Consider the following 15749-nt stretch of genomic DNA (forward strand, 5'->3'; position numbering starts at 1 on the left):
GAGCTAAGTTTTGTAGAGTTGCTGTGTCATATGGTGATGCTGCTGGCATGTGTTTTTTGTTTACCAAATATGTACTATTTTTCCCTTTTATAATCAGATACAAATTGCAAACAACACTCAATTTAAGTTAACTCATGTAAAGCAATGTTTAATAATATTTAAGTTAATGCAGTACAGGTATTGCAAATAAAAAATCCATATCTATGTCTATACAATCATGTTAATTAATTATATAGCTTGTTAGGCTTACATTATCACATTTTTTATATAAGCATATAATAATAGTTAGAGCACGTATACAGGTGTACATTACATATATAATATACATGTAACATTGGTCAGATAATACAATAGATTTGTATCATGCAGCAGAATTTAATAAGTTAATGAAAGAAGTAATATTAAATAACTGTAAGTTGTAATTGTGGTAGGCCTATATGCAGGGTTGCCATACCATCCTTTTTTCTAAGAAATGTCCTTATTTTCACTTGCGTCCTTACTTTCGTCTTATTTTTAGGGCAGAGGTTCCTATTTTGGGCATTTTGACACCTTTAGTATATCATTTTGTGCCAAAGAGATACAAAAATTGAGAACATGCAAATAGTATCTCGTTTTTTCATTTTTGGGACATTGATTGCCTTCTCCTGTTGTGCACCGTTTAAGGTAGTATTCTTCTTTTGTTTCCTGTTCGTCCTGATTTTTGAGTCCAGACCGATGGCAACCCTGCCTATATGGTATTTTGTGGTAGTTTTATTTATGCAAGGCATAAAAATTTGTTTTTTGTTCTTTACATAAACCAAAGTGCATTTTAATATATATAAACCATTGTTATGCTTAAAAGTATGAATTCACACAATTACACCACAGGATTGTCAGTTACTTAACATACTACTAGTACTAAGGCAAGTAATAGTGCTTACTACAAAAACAAACGATTTTACTATTCGGTATATTTAACATCAGTCTGGTAAGTGTTTTGAAGCTTATAAAACTTCCAAATCAGAATCTGAAGTAATGACAACATAGTTGGCAAAAGGCATAATAGTTTAAACATTGCGTTGCCAAGTTTAGCCTGTTCAAATGGTTCAGTCTTTTCCTGCCAATTTGTTCCAAGTTGCCTTATATGTTCATATCCATATCTGGAAATAAATCACAGTCATATTTGCCCGCCACGCAAACAACAAATCATTTCATTTAGGATCCTGGATATACGGGTTTATGAAAACCTATTTTGCTGTCAAATGACTTCTCGTTCATCAGATAAGTCATTTGACAGCAAAAGACTGAAAATGAGACTGCGGGACAATATGGCTATGATTGTTTGATAAAACTGATCATGGTTTACCTGTCAAGTGCAGCTACAACCAACATGGGAGCCAGAGAATTTGCTGGCTTGGTGATAAGAGCATTTGTTCCAAATGCCATAGCTGACTGTGGATATCTGTTAAAATATAGATTTGAGTCTTGACATGATTAAGCATTAGAATCTTCAGTCTTAGGACTGAAGGAAGTTTGTACATAGCATAATTTCACAATATTGATTTAAGATTCTAACAGCAGTGATAATGGCATTCGACTGGCAATCAGTTGTTACAATTGTAAATGCTTTGTGAAACGTTCCCTAGACTAACCGAAAATAGTTTCATGCTGTTAGCTTAAGTTGTTTCCACAAAGCAGCTGTTGAGACATTTTTACAGACATCATTAATTTGAAAGAACAGTTTATTCCGCTAAAAACTGCTCATCCTCATATTGGGCTCGCAACATGTTTGTTTTTTTGTGGTTTGGTGACAGCAACATCTCTTTCGTGATGTTTCATAGATGATTGCAAGTTGAGGGTTTCGGTCTTAACCCCCTTATGTCGGCACTTATCATTTCAATGTATGACATGGCCTCGCAAACTCCTCTTCCTCTTTACAGTTTTATTGGTTTACCAATACTTGGGTATATAAGACTGGGAGGGAGGAACCATGTATGTCAAGATTGGTTATGTTATCATGATTAAAAATCATTGCCCTGAATTTACTGGTAATCACTGACACAAAAGCAGTAACAAGTTTAGTTTGGCAGCACCACGAGACAAGGGTTTTACTCGCAACCATGTTAGGTTATTGACTGACAGCTTCATTTGTAGATAATATATATACTCCTCCCACCTGTCTTTTGGGTCTTCCTCTCACACTTAAACAATTTTGCTGCAAGATTGTGATAATGGTTTTGGTGTGAATGAATTGAATGGTATGGCATGGTGAATGAATTTGTATGGTATGGTTTTGCATTTATGAAATTGCACTTTATGGCACAATAAGTTGCTGCTGCACAGTGGGTGAAAATTTTTGTTGTATGTTTCTTTTTTTTCGGTTACCTATTCACTGAGGATTTTGTCTACCTGCTGCTCAATTATTGTTTTTCACCTAGTTGTAATTGAAGTTGTTCACAAATAATGAATAATTAATTAGAGAACCGGTAACCAAATTCATGACAGTTTATACAACCAGTTATTGGGAATTTGGGATGCCATCACTGCAGGGGCAGATCCAGAAAATTTTTAAGAGGGCTGTTCCATTCGTTTTAAGTTTTAAAAATGAGAATAGAAACGGGAAATTTGCCAGGTTTATTTTTCCAATGGTTTACTTGCTTTGGTATCAGTTAGTGAGCTAAAAATATTTGCGTTTTTTTTTTGAAATACTAAGTTGTTCTGAGCCTAGCTCACTTCACTGCTTGCTTTCTCTGTTAAGTTACTCCAGGTATAAGACTACATGCAAATCTGGAAGGGTTGTTAGTTACCGGAGGAAATACGTTTTGTTGAGTACGATGTTCATTAGCCGTTAATACATCTGCAAAAAATGAAATGCGTTCGTCAATGTTGCCTGGAGATGTTATCCGAAAAGCGATTGTTACATCACAACTCACACACAGCTTTAGTGCACACAGACGCATTTAAGTGTAAGACTATGTATACCTGTATTGCGCCATAGCTTTTGATACAAGGTGTTAAAGAAATTTAGGTGATGTCAAAGAACTTAAGTAAAAAAACTTATTTGCAGAAAATAAAACGCAAGGAATAGAGAAGTCTACATATATTTTTGTATGTAATATTGAGATTTACCGGTAAGCAGTTTTTCTCTATTTGTGTTGGTCATTTTTTAGGTTAGTCGTGATAACATGAGTAACAATGACGCAAACAATGTAGATTGCCGCTCCCATTTATTACTGCAACTAAAACACTTCTTGTTATAGTAAAAAGATTAGACAGGCTCTAGACATGTCTGATCTTTTTTTTGCTAATGGTTAATGAAAACAAAAAGATGACCGCTTTTAGTACCATCGAGCGAAGTTTTCATTAGACAAAAACAAATGAAACTTTTGTCGAAGTATCCCCCACCTGTCAATCAATCATGGACAGCAGACCAGAAATTCAGAATTAAATTACCCAATCATGCGTAATATCGTAATTAAGATGACAATACCAAAATGATGTAATTGTAATCAGTATATACAACGAGTGCAGCAAAAGTTATTTAATTAATGAGAGTGTAATGAGATAATCACGAATCCATGATGATCGTATGGCAAGTCATGACCTATCGAGTAGCGTGTCCGGTTATATTTCTTTTGTTTTACTTCGCTTTTAGTGACGCCATAATTTAGCACAGTTGCAAACCTTCATGCAGCACAGTGTTGTTGCTCAAGTCTGATGCCCAACATGTCCATGTCCCAAAGGTGTAGAGCCTTCCAGTATCGCTATGCACTGAAGTGTGTTCATTGCATTGCATTATGTTTATCGATTTTCCTGAAAAGTATTTCCTAAAGCAAAATGACAAAGCAACGCCTAGAAGTCAACACGAGACACCTGACACGTTTTTTTGCGGTAAAGTTTTCACTGCATTCCCGCCAAAGCATTTTTGATAGTACCAACGCGGTTTCAGTTCCTGCTGGACTGTGCTCAAACCAGATGCAAGTATTTCAAAGAGAGCAGGTGAAAAAAACTGGGCAATGGGCAGAGAGAAAGGTGAGAAACGGGATAGAGGATTGCCCTAAGTAATAGGTAGAATTGCTTGCCTCTTGTTATCAAAGCGTTTTAGAAACTTTGTTGTGGTGCATGTTAGCGTTGACATGAAGTAATGGTTGTTTTTAACGAGCAAAATGAACTTTAAGCAGTACGCGCAAAAGTTGTTTTAACTGCCAAGGCCCAAGGGTGATGTTGCAACATCTCAACACCTCTACTGTATCCGCGCCTACCTCACTTCCTAACAACTGTTGTGCCAAATGCACAATAGCCCTAGCTATCAGGGAAACAACTTAATTATGATGACAGACAACCCAACTCTATTTACTTTCTCTTGTTGATCTTCATGTCTTCATCAATAATGTCTGATTGAAAAATGCCGAATATACTGAACATTGCAGCTGGTAGGCACCTAAACAGACAAATCACATCAGCTTGGCGAAAATGCTCTATTTTTGTTTTAAAAATCATCAGTAGCAATTTGTATTATCTTTAGGAACAACCAAGGCATTAATTTTCGTGTTTGAGATATATATATATATATACGTTTATTTGTTTGAATCTTTGCTGGATATCAATCCTTTTTGTTGAAATTGGCCGACCATCTTTTTCTAATAGTTCTAGCTTTATATTACTTTAAAGATTTACAATAAAAGCACCGATTGTAGTTATGTACGTGTCAGTTGGCACATGAAAATTGATATTTTAGGTACAGTTACAGATACAGTCTACAAAATTAATGCTTACTATGTGTATAGTCACTACAATGTGAGTAAATAGAACAACTTAACAATTTGGTTTGTCTGAGGGTAATTGAGTTTTATTCCAATATTAAACTAATTATAAATATATACTCCAGCTTTGCTGCTAAACTTTGACCTGATTTACTGACCAGCATTTCAAGATACCTGATTTTATTTGAGACTAGTACGTGTTTGCAAGCAATGTAGTTAAAAGAAAGATCGGCAGGAACAAATAAACTACTTTTATACAATGAAATTATTTTATCAGTGAAAGAAAAGATGTGGTTAGAGTCATTGATCAATCTATGGCTAGGACACAGCCTGTAATGGTTGTGAACACTATCACATGTTTTACCGTGTACTTGCACTGAACAATAGATAAGTTTGTTCGGAGACATATTTGCAAGTCAATCATCGGATCCTACATCTGATTGGGAAAACACCAAATTAAAATAGTGGAAAAATACAGCCATAGGAAGACACCTCATCAAAATTGACGAATATCCGTAAAATTGCGTAAAACATGTGCGAGCTTAAATTGCTGTCAACGAACAGTGTATTCGTTTAACACCTGCCAGACCACAGAACATGTGGTAAGTGTGCCATAAAACTTTGTCTGTAATGCATTGATTGAATGTAAACTACAAACTACTAATTTTCATGAGCTGTTGCAGTTATTATTTTGCAAATAACAGTGTGTATTTTCACCATTAAACGTTACTCATTTTGATTTATGCCTGATATATTGCATTTTTAATTGTTTACCCTCTTTTTAAATGAAATATCAAATGGTTGGTGTTCAGTAATTACTAATTTTACTTTGGAAGTAGCATGCATCAAATGACAGTAAAAACCATTTAAAGGAATAATTTTTCTGGCCACAAAAAAACAAATTCCAGACTGTGTTATGCATCAATTGCTACACTTGGTCATTTTGGGCACTACTTAGAAATTGTGGTTGTTCTAATATCAAATTTTCTTACTTGTCCAAAACAAAGAACAAAATAATACTCCAGTAAACAGTAGGACCAATGATAAAGACGAGGACACCAGCAATGAATTGTATCATAAATGTGCATAACAAAATTCTGTATGCACCAACTTTTCCAATCACACTTCCTCCAAAAATAAGGCATAGCTGTTAAAAAATGTATCTCTGGCCTTTGCGTTGATTTTGAAAAAAGATTTAATGCTAGTTTAAGATCAAGCAACTTTTGCAGGTAGGACAAAAAATATATGTTAACATTTTCACTCTATTTTGGGTTGGTGATAATGTTGATAACAATGACCTGAGGTAACATGTAGCAAGAACCAAAGACCAAGCTTCTTGCAGTAGGAGGCAGTGCATTTTCTGGTATCAAATGACCAGCAAAAATTAGTAGGAAGTTTGAGGAAAAAGTGATATGGAAGATCTAGTAAAAGTGATAGTGGGTATTACTAAATGGTACATAATTTTCCTGTTTTAAGAAGTTTACCTGTAAATATGGACTCAAACTATTTGATTACCTGGAGGAAGTTCATGCATACAAAAACTAAAAAATTTTGATTGGTCAGTATTTGCTTTGTGATCAAGATTGCCCCTTTAACACTCATTCCCACATCACTTGTAGGCAGCAGTTTTCGACCGGATGATACATCCTTATTTTCATACATTGTATGAACTTTGGCACCTGAGTATCTGTGTAAAAGCATAACATAATATTTAAAAAATACACAAAATGTGCAAAGGCCTAGTTACTTATTCAACAATAGTTGTAACATAGACCGTCACCGTTTACCTTAAGCAAATACAAGATATTATTGCTATTGCTACGCAATATAATTGTAGGTTGAAGAAATTCTCCATGTTATTAGATACCAAGCTTGAAAACAAAACACTGCTTGTACCAATCAGCGATGCAACCTGTTATAAAAGTAAAGTTAAATGTTACTTTAAATTGCTATTGAATACGAGGCATGGTTTGAGATATTTTGAGGAAAATATCATCACTCGGAGCAGAGTTTGATAAGTTGAGTTTAGATATTTGTTAAATACATGAAATTCCAGTAATCGCCACCATCAAAATTTTAAAAACTGTTTAAACTTCGAAACCTTTCAATATATACCCTTGCGTACCTGCTGGTATTTGATAAGTTGCAGCTTATCCTTAAGCTTGGTGGATATTTCTACGAATAAGGAACAATTAGCAAGGCAAACATAGGTATACAAAGAATCATAGGCACACAATGACACTGTGAGATGTGCTCCGATAATCCAGTTGTTTTCTACTTTTGTATAGTCAGCCCATGGAAAAAAAGGCAACAAGAAAGTGACAACCCAAACAGGGGCACCGTAATAGATAGCTTTTTTACGACTTCTGAATAAAGACCAGTTTGAGTTGTCTTGTAAATACCCGAAGAGAGGATCATTTATGGAATTCCATATCATGTAGACAACCTATGCATATATATAAATGTATTTCATACTGTAAGTACCAAGGAATAACGTAGCCGGTGTTATAACAAGATAATAGGCACTATGTGAATAAAACGCATTTGTAAATAAACAAAATAAAATTGTTAATTTGTACAATGGTAAAATCAAATGCAATCATGCTTACTTGGGAAAAATTAAACCAAGCTGGATCCAGACCATATTTTTCCAAAAAAAGCTTTACATAGTAAAAAATGAAAACAGAGTTCATTGCAGTGGCAGCTAATGTTGTTGCTGCATACGCAATAGCATTCTGATTTAAAGGCATTATTCAAGAAATTTAACTGTTACTAACTCTTTCTAAACAAAAAGTCATATAGTATTTATGCAAACTAATCTACACCTATAAATTAAAAACTCTGCCAGATTATCAATTCTTAAAGTCAGAACATTTGCAAATATGACAGAAAGCCCCTTTAAATACCGCATTCAGTCACACATTATTAATTAACAGGAATGTTAATAAAATGCTACAGGAAGTATGATCTACAAAGCTGATGGTGGAAGTATGAGGTTACATTCTATACATTTCTTTATAGTGCTGATAAATTTGTTAAGTATATTAAGGAATGGCTCTTGTTATAAATTGACAAACTCACATAGGAGGTCGGAATGTTTGCAATTTAAATCTGTTCTCTGTATTTGACACACACGTGATCAAAAATAAGGTTGAGCTGCATCAAATACTGCAAATGTCCAAATTATAAAATTAAAAAATGTAATAAAGTAAAATGAATATTCCCAACTAAGTAATGAAAATTATGCTGAGATGATTGAAATGCTAAAACAATTTATTTTTTTTGTATTAAATAGTATTTATGTATTAAATCTACTGTTCAAATCTTCTCTCAATGAATGCGCATATATGATTTTCATTTTAATAACATCTGTTCAATGAGTTAATTTTGTTTCGTAAAGCCTCGACCTGTTGGGTGCGTTGTCATTGAAATCACTGATATTTGTAGATAAATTTTAAATTTAAAAAAATTGTTCAAACACTCACTAATATACAATTACAGTGTTTTTATAACAATTACATCACCATGATGCATAATCAATAAAGTTATTTAGAATTGTACTTCTTTTCTTCAGCTCTGTACTTTGTTCATTGGATAAAGTGGTTGCAAATTAACTGCACATTGAAACATTTACACTGTTGAAATAAAATAGTTTAAACAATGAAATTTGAAAACTTTCGGGCTCACCATGTTTTCCTTTTTGACTGGTCTACACTTCGTATCATACCTGTTTTTAATCATTTGTTCACATGCAAATAGATGCAAAACTCAGAAACAGTTAAGAAATTGTTATGCTGGCCTAACTGCAGTACCCAATTAAAAATTGTTGCTTAAATACTGGTAGTTTGGAATTTATATATCTACTGCAATTCACTATCTTATCTTACTAGCTATTCTGATTATTTGGTTGCAATTTACATTTTATGAAACAGAAGTCATTTCTATACTCAGATACTTGGGCCCAAGAAAATTTACTTGCAACTTGTACAGCTAAAATAGTCATTTATAGTAGTGCTGCCAAACTTCCTGTTTGGATAGTGATGTTTCCTTTATTCGTGTTCTAAAAGCTGCAAGTTTTATCATGATTTTACATCTATTTAACATGTTTGTTATCAGTAACAAGGGATCTTTCACTATCCAACTTTTATTCAAAGAGTTGTTTATGTTAAATAAAGTTAATTAAAAAGGTCATACAACAGAAGAGCATTGTTATAACTAATATGCTATTCTTAGTTTTAAACAAAGTGTTTTCAATGTGGTTTGGTTTTTTCAATCTATGAAGGCAACCACCTTAGTGTAATTTTACCAAATTAGGTATTTTACATATACAGGTATAACTATTAAAGTTAGGGTTTGCTTTGCGGTTGATTTGAAAAAAATGCAATAGTGGATTTTGCTATCAATTTATGTGTATTCTAAATTTGTAATTGATATAAACTTGTAGGTCACAGGTAATAAAACTAAAAGCAAGTTGAATCTTATCCCTACTGACTCTACCTGTACAATGTACACTTATATACATAAAATACTGACATTTTAGTTTATTGCCATTTTTTCATGTTAGTCTTTGTTTACAGATGGTGTTGATTTTCTGAAATTTGCCTTAGATGTTTTAGTTGTTTTAAATAATGATGTCTTTAAATCGAAATGCTGTGGCGTATGCTGCTACAACTTTGGCTGCAAGTTCGATGAATTCTGTATTTTTCTTTTATTATGTGAAATTGTTTTTAGAAAAGTATGGACTGAGTCCAGCTTGGTTTCAATGGTCGCAGGTAAGCACAACTACACTCCTTTTCTCCAAAGAAATTTTGTATTGTATGCTTATTTTTTTGGCATGCATTTAAAGTGATACAAATAAATGATCTGCTTTAGATAATAACCTTGTATCTTTAGGTTGTCTACATGATATGGAATGCCATAAATGATCCTCTATTCGGTTATTTACAAGACAACTCAAACTGGTCTTTATTCAGAAGTCGTAAAAAAGCGATTTACTATGGTGCACCCATTTGGGCACTCACATTTTTACTGCCTTGGTTTCAATGGGCAGACTACACCAAACCGACAAATAATTGGATAATTGGATTACATCTTATGTTTACCCTGTGTGCATACGACTCCTTACTTACCTTTGTTCTGTTAGCTCAATGTGCTTTATCCGCAGAAATATCTACTAAACATGAGGATAGACTTCAACTTGTCAAGTATCAGCAGGTAAATATCTGCTGTGAGCCCGGGCTCCACTGCTGATTCGACATAAAAGTAATGTCTATTATATTATTCTCCTGTTGCAATGTATGTATAGGTTGCATCTTTACTTGGAACTAGCAGTGTGTTGTTTTCAAATCTTATTTCAAACAACATGGAGGATTTTTTCAGTCTTCAGTTGTATTGTGTAGCAATTGCTATTGCAGCTTGTATCTTTCTGAGGTAAGTGTATAGTTTAAGTAATGTTGTTATAATAATTGCTATGTACATAATATTTTAATTTTTTTTATTATAAATTACAAATTGCTCACTTTTGTTTTTATTCAGATTTTCAGGTGCTAATGTCCATACAAAATATGAAGCAGGTGATGTGTCTTCCACTGAAACCTTGTTATCACCAAATGATGGTAGAATCAGTGCTAGTGGGGCAATCTTAATCACAAAGCAAATATTACAAAATCGAAATTTTTTAGCTTTCGTGTTCATGAATTTTTTTCAGGTTAAAAAGTTCATATTTCAGACATGGGAAAACATTGATCTTTATTCAAAAGTTTAAATAACGTTTGTTTTTCCAGGTTTTCCATACCACATTTTGTTCCAACTTTTTGTTGATTTTTGGCAGCCATTTAATACCAAAAAATGCGTTGCCCTCCATAGCAAGAAGCATTGTATTTGGCTCTTCCTACATGTTGCCTCAGGTGGTGTTTTATGATATAATTATTTAAGCTCCAATGCAGTTTTATATTTGTTGATCTGACTGTGAGCTATTTTACATGCAGTTACTCACACTGCAAACTGGTTTATAAAAGACAGTATACTGATACAATTTACTTTGTTTCAATTTCAGTTGTTCGTTTTACTTGGGGGTCAAGTTATCCGTAAGCTTGGTGCCTACAGGGTTGTAATGTGTTCGTTTATCATACAAATCCTTGCTGCTTCTACTGTGTACATGATTGGTCCAACAATTACCTGGAGTATTGCATGCTTTTTTGTTTTAGATATGTAAGAATATTTTGTTTTCTTTCTATTGCAATCAACAAACCTCTTAAACTCTCAACACTCAGTTTTAGTTCATAAGCATCTTTATCGCACAACTCAATTTACTTACGCAAATTTTGTGATTTGTGGAGATAATATGAATGGATATTTCTGAGAGCACATAAACCATTGTCTGAGATCGTTTCAGAGCATTGTTGACGCAAGTTTTTTCAGGTGCATTCCATCAGCGATGTTTAGTTTGTTCAACATTCTTCTATCAGACATTATTGATGAAGACATTAAGATTAATAACAGGAAGTAAGTAATATATGCAGTATAGGAAAACTTACCTTACACTTAAAGTAGTATTAAATAAACAAATCACATAAAAGTTTTCTTTCTCTAATCTGATAAAAACATTTTTATTTGTCGATTAATTTATTTGTTTAAACATTTCCTCGTGTGAAAATTTACACAACAGATTTCCACAGTCATCTATGGTGTTTGGCACAAACGCACTCATCACAAAACCAGCTAATTCTCTTGCCCCCATGTTGGTAGTAGCAGTACTTAACAGGTGCTTGGTTACTTATGTTTTACACCAGATCTGGTTCAATACGACTTTTCTGTTGGTTGAGGTTAATATATCAACTTATAAAACGGTTTCTTTCCATATAACTTCAAAAAAGTACTTTAACACATTTTGGTATATTTAATAGCTATGGTTATGACCACCTTAAACAGTATGGATCAAATTGGACCGAAGATGAACCAAACCCGGATCCATTTGAACTTGCTAAGCTTCATGATGTAATGTTTAAACTGTTATGTCTTTTACCTATTGTGTTGTCAGTTCTTCAAATAGTAGTTTGGAGGTTTTATAATTTACGAAACACCCACAAAACTGAAGCTAAATACACAGAGGCCTGATGTCTAATTTAGATCTACTCCGAATATTAGTGCTTTGCATGTTAGGTGATATTATTCCATGTCTAATCCAGAACATACAGTTCATATAAAATGTACATCGCTTCCTACAGTGACTAGTTCAGTAATTGCCCGTTTAAGTCAAAGTGCATGGACCATAGTTATGCAGAAATGGTTTTAACATAACGGAATGGCACATGAAATATTTTGGTCAAAAGGATTCACCTATATCCAGATCGAGTATTGAGGAATCATAAGGTCCAACCATTTCAGGCGATTACGTGAGAGTACAGTTGTTTGCTTAATCTTGAATTTTTTTCTGTTTATTCTATTACCATGTTAATTCATATTGTTGTCGAGAAGTTTATCGTAATTTTGGAGAAGAACTACTTATCGTATGTTTATTAAAAAAGTTCCTTGTTTCATAATTCAGTGGCATACATACGTATGACAATATGTGATTGTTAAATTGTACATGTATCATAAAGAGAATAATTGATTTTTACCTGATTCAACATTTGCACAGTGTAATCTTACATTGTACTATTCGTGTTACGCCCCAGATTTCTACAATTTAAGTAGTACAACAACATGAATTTTCCAAATAAATAATTGAATTGCTGAATACGTTTGCGAATTAATTAATACCCATTTACTGGGTATCCATACAATCTATGCATTTCCAATGAGAAAATTTAATACGTTATGCAGTACACTGTTTACGACTGTAAAGGCATTGACAAAGTAGCAAGCAACTGTATATTTATGATGTCGCTATGGGAATTTACTTCTTGTTTACGATCCCAATTTTCGATGCCCTAACAAGGCTTAGTGTGCCGCATACTGTTGACGAAAATCTACTAAATCTGGTGTTGTTCTTGCTTACCCCCAAGTATCTAAGTAAGATTGAATATATTATGCTTACCGTATCTCTTCGAATGTAAGTTCCTGCTTTTGTTTTTAACCTGTAATAAACAAGGTGGGCAATCGGTACTTTGAAATCACCGTCGGAAACGGTACCGTTGCTTGGCTAAAAATGTACCGACAATCCGAAACCGGTACTTTTTGTACAACGGATCCTGTTGCAAGAGCAAGTTTTGCCGATATCATGACCCCGCTAAAGGTTATTTCAGATCAAATGAAATGTGAACTCACTCTTTGCGATTTTTAGAATAAATAAGAACGAAAAACGTTAAAATTGGCACTAGATTTTAACTAAAATAAAGTTTAAAAAAAAAAAACTTCTCAGAACCTTGAAGTAATTATTTTATTAGTACCGGCACTGACTTATATTTGTTGGAAAGCAATTCCGTACTGAAAATATACCACGGTGCAGCAATTCGGTACTACCCACATCTGGCAATTAAGTCCCAAACCAAATATTCGTAAATATATCTGCAAAGGTTCGTTTTGTTCTTTATTCACACGTAATAGGTTATACCAATTTTCCTGCGCACTTTTGCCAGTACATGGCATAATTGCGGAGAATTGCATGTTTGGTCACTGGTTTTTGATAATTAATTTTTTCGACATTTGTAGGCCTATGTAAATTATCGTCCAACAAATACGGAAGAATATGTAAATCTATAAGCAAAACGAAATATGGACGGTTTGAGTTTGTGCTGCGTAAAATGATAAAAGAATTTGTCGAATACATTACATTTTTTTCATCAACAAAGAAAAGTAATTCCTTGTTTACAAAGAAAATTAGGAATGCAAATTAGATCTGAGTGAAGCCGGGAAAGAACCAAAATGTGTGGTAGCGAGGGCGATCTTCAGATTTTTCATAAATTCGAAGTAATGAAGGTGAAACGAGTAGGGTTGAACTATCTGGATGTCGGTTAACCGAGGCGATTTTAGGTATCTGATATCCAGATAAAATTTGGTCGGTTTATCGGATAACAAATGCTTAACGTTGACAGTGCGTTTTTATGCCTTTTTAACAAATTTTGAACTCTTCTGTTTTCAGAAACGGGCAGTCTAGCAGAACAGAATTGGTGTTTGGCTCCAAGCTGAACTTAATTTAAAACCTAGTTCGCAGCTCTTTGTTCTCTATTTTCTACAAAACGTTAGATGTTGAAAGAATTTGTTGTATTATGTCACAAACAATACACAAATCCATCAAAATGGGCAAGTAGAATTACATAAGTTATCCTCAAGGCATTAACACTTTGATGCATTGCAAGGTGAGGACTGGGCGGTTTTCCAAAGAAAGTTGTTTGAGATCGATTGCACGCTTCTGAATTCCCTAAGTTTAAAAATAAATAATAATAAAACAAAAATGCTAAATAATTAATCATTAAGAATTTGTGAAAATTTGGACATATATTTGTTTATTCATGAAAAACTGCGTCACACTTAAACGATTTTACAATCCACACATTATGTTTTACTAGAAATTAGGATAAAAAGGTTGCTTTGTGCTTAGCGTTTATTAACCGGTTAGCTAAAACAGAAATATGCGTTATCCGGATAGTAAATATTATTGATATTCGAACTAATCCAAGAAAGCAGCAAATAATTTTGTTTTTTTTACGTAGTGAAGTTAGTCTAAAACTCAAGCTTTGAGCTTTCTGCAATTTGGCACGTAGCTTAAGTATTCTTGGGGCTACCTCATACTGGAGTGTGATCACAACAGAGGTGGGCAGTCTGTATTTTGAAAGTACCGTTGGTAACGGTACCGGTACTTTGCAAAAAATGTACCGACGGTTCTGGTATTCGGTACTATTTTACAAAAGTAGTTCGGTACTTTGTCGGTACTCGTTACCGTTACTTTTTGTGTAAAAGATGCTGCTGCAAATGCAATGTTTGCCGCTATCATAGGTGGGCAGTCCCGCGGTACTATAGTACCGAATTATCGGTACTTTTTCAGTACCGATACCGATACAGTCGGTACTTAAAAAAAAGTACCGAATCTCTGTACCGAATTACTTTTTTTAAGGAATTTTAGTCGATCCCGGTACTCGGTACTTTTCAAGTGATTATTTCAAAATTTTAACAGGTATGTTTTCAAAAATGCATGTTAATTAGTCTTTAATACTAATTTTAGTATCTGTTGTTTTTTTAATCTAGAAATGTCAAGTAAAATGTTCAAACCATGTCCAAAACCAAAATTATATGAATATTTTTTAACTTGACTGCATAGGTGGGCAGTAGGCCTACCTTGGTCCTATAGTAGCGAATTACTCTTTGCTAACTAGGCGTATTGTCGGGTTTGTGTAGCCTACTGTTGTTAATTATTGCTAGATCGATTGGTCGCAAATCTAACTCCATTGATAGCGCATTCATTAACCCCTGATAGTCAGTTAAGCATCACAGTACCATAACCAAACTGTTAATGTCTTGAATAATTATTTATTATTGGTTCTCAACGAAACGGTTACTGTTTGCAGAGCACAGAATAAAGTTCCATTCGGTAGACTGCAAACTACAGACTCCTATTACTATATTATAATGTGATTAGTGTCCTATTTCGTGTGTTTAACAACAAGCGCTGTACTATATTTTGGCCGTGTTTAGTATACACGACCCAGTTTTGATTACTTCCGAATTACGTCATTTGTACTACAGCGTTTATTGTTAAACACACGAAATAGAACACTAAATAACATTATACTATCATCAGATCTGCAAGAGAATGCCGTAGGATTAAGGGCTAATTATGACAATTAGCACAACTGGACCGCGGTACTTTTTCAGTACAGATACCGGTACCGTCGGTACATTTCAAAAAAAGTGCCGAATTACCTTTTTCAAGAAATTCCAGTTGGTCCCTGTACTTTTCACGTAATTGTTTCAAAGTTTTAACAAGTAGGCCTATGTTTTCAAAAATGCATGTTAATTAATCTTTAATATCAATTTTAGCATCTGTTGATCTTGTTTAATCTAGATATG

The 15749-nt window shown here is 33.8% G+C and overlaps 2 protein-coding genes across 2 annotated transcripts; one reads left to right on the plus strand and one right to left on the minus strand.

Annotated features, from left to right (window-relative positions):
* Positions 1-215: 215 nt before the first annotated feature.
* LOC143448991 (transmembrane protein 180-like) lies at positions 216-7539 on the minus strand. Its single transcript, XM_076948995.1, has 9 exons — positions 7352-7539; positions 6868-7188; positions 6530-6654; positions 6258-6429; positions 6041-6163; positions 5735-5889; positions 4337-4420; positions 1346-1441; positions 216-1139 (listed from the first exon to the last, which is right to left on the minus strand). Exons 1-9 carry the CDS (start codon positions 7490-7492, stop codon positions 941-943), a joined length of 1416 nt encoding a protein of 471 aa, XP_076805110.1. The 5' UTR covers positions 7493-7539; the 3' UTR covers positions 216-940.
* Positions 7540-9274: 1735 nt separating this feature from the next.
* Positions 9275-12848, plus strand: LOC143448990 (transmembrane protein 180-like). Its single transcript, XM_076948994.1, has 9 exons — positions 9275-9514; positions 9636-9956; positions 10048-10172; positions 10278-10449; positions 10526-10648; positions 10798-10952; positions 11163-11246; positions 11410-11505; positions 11648-12848. Exons 1-9 carry the CDS (start codon positions 9371-9373, stop codon positions 11856-11858), a joined length of 1431 nt encoding a protein of 476 aa, XP_076805109.1. The 5' UTR covers positions 9275-9370; the 3' UTR covers positions 11859-12848.
* Positions 12849-15749: the final 2901 nt, after the last annotated feature.

This window comes from Clavelina lepadiformis, chromosome 3 (genome assembly GCF_947623445.1).
Source record: "Clavelina lepadiformis chromosome 3, kaClaLepa1.1, whole genome shotgun sequence".
NCBI classification, from domain to species: Eukaryota; Metazoa; Chordata; class Ascidiacea; order Aplousobranchia; family Clavelinidae; genus Clavelina; species Clavelina lepadiformis.

Coding starts and splice junctions, on each gene's coding strand:
- LOC143448991 (XM_076948995.1), bottom strand. CDS start 7,492: ATGCCTTTAAATCAGAATGCTATTGCGTATGCAGCAACAACATTAGCT. Junction 7,189..7,351: donor CTTGGTTTAATTTTTCCCAA/GTAAGCATGATT, acceptor ATATATGCATAG/GTTGTCTACATGATATGGAA. Junction 1,140..1,345: donor GTTGTAGCTGCACTTGACAG/GTAAACCATGAT, acceptor ATTTATTTCCAG/ATATGGATATGAACATATAA.
- LOC143448990 (XM_076948994.1), top strand. CDS start 9,371: ATGATGTCTTTAAATCGAAATGCTGTGGCGTATGCTGCTACAACTTTG. Junction 9,515..9,635: donor CTTGGTTTCAATGGTCGCAG/GTAAGCACAACT, acceptor TTGTATCTTTAG/GTTGTCTACATGATATGGAA. Junction 10,173..10,277: donor GCAGCTTGTATCTTTCTGAG/GTAAGTGTATAG, acceptor GTTTTTATTCAG/ATTTTCAGGTGCTAATGTCC.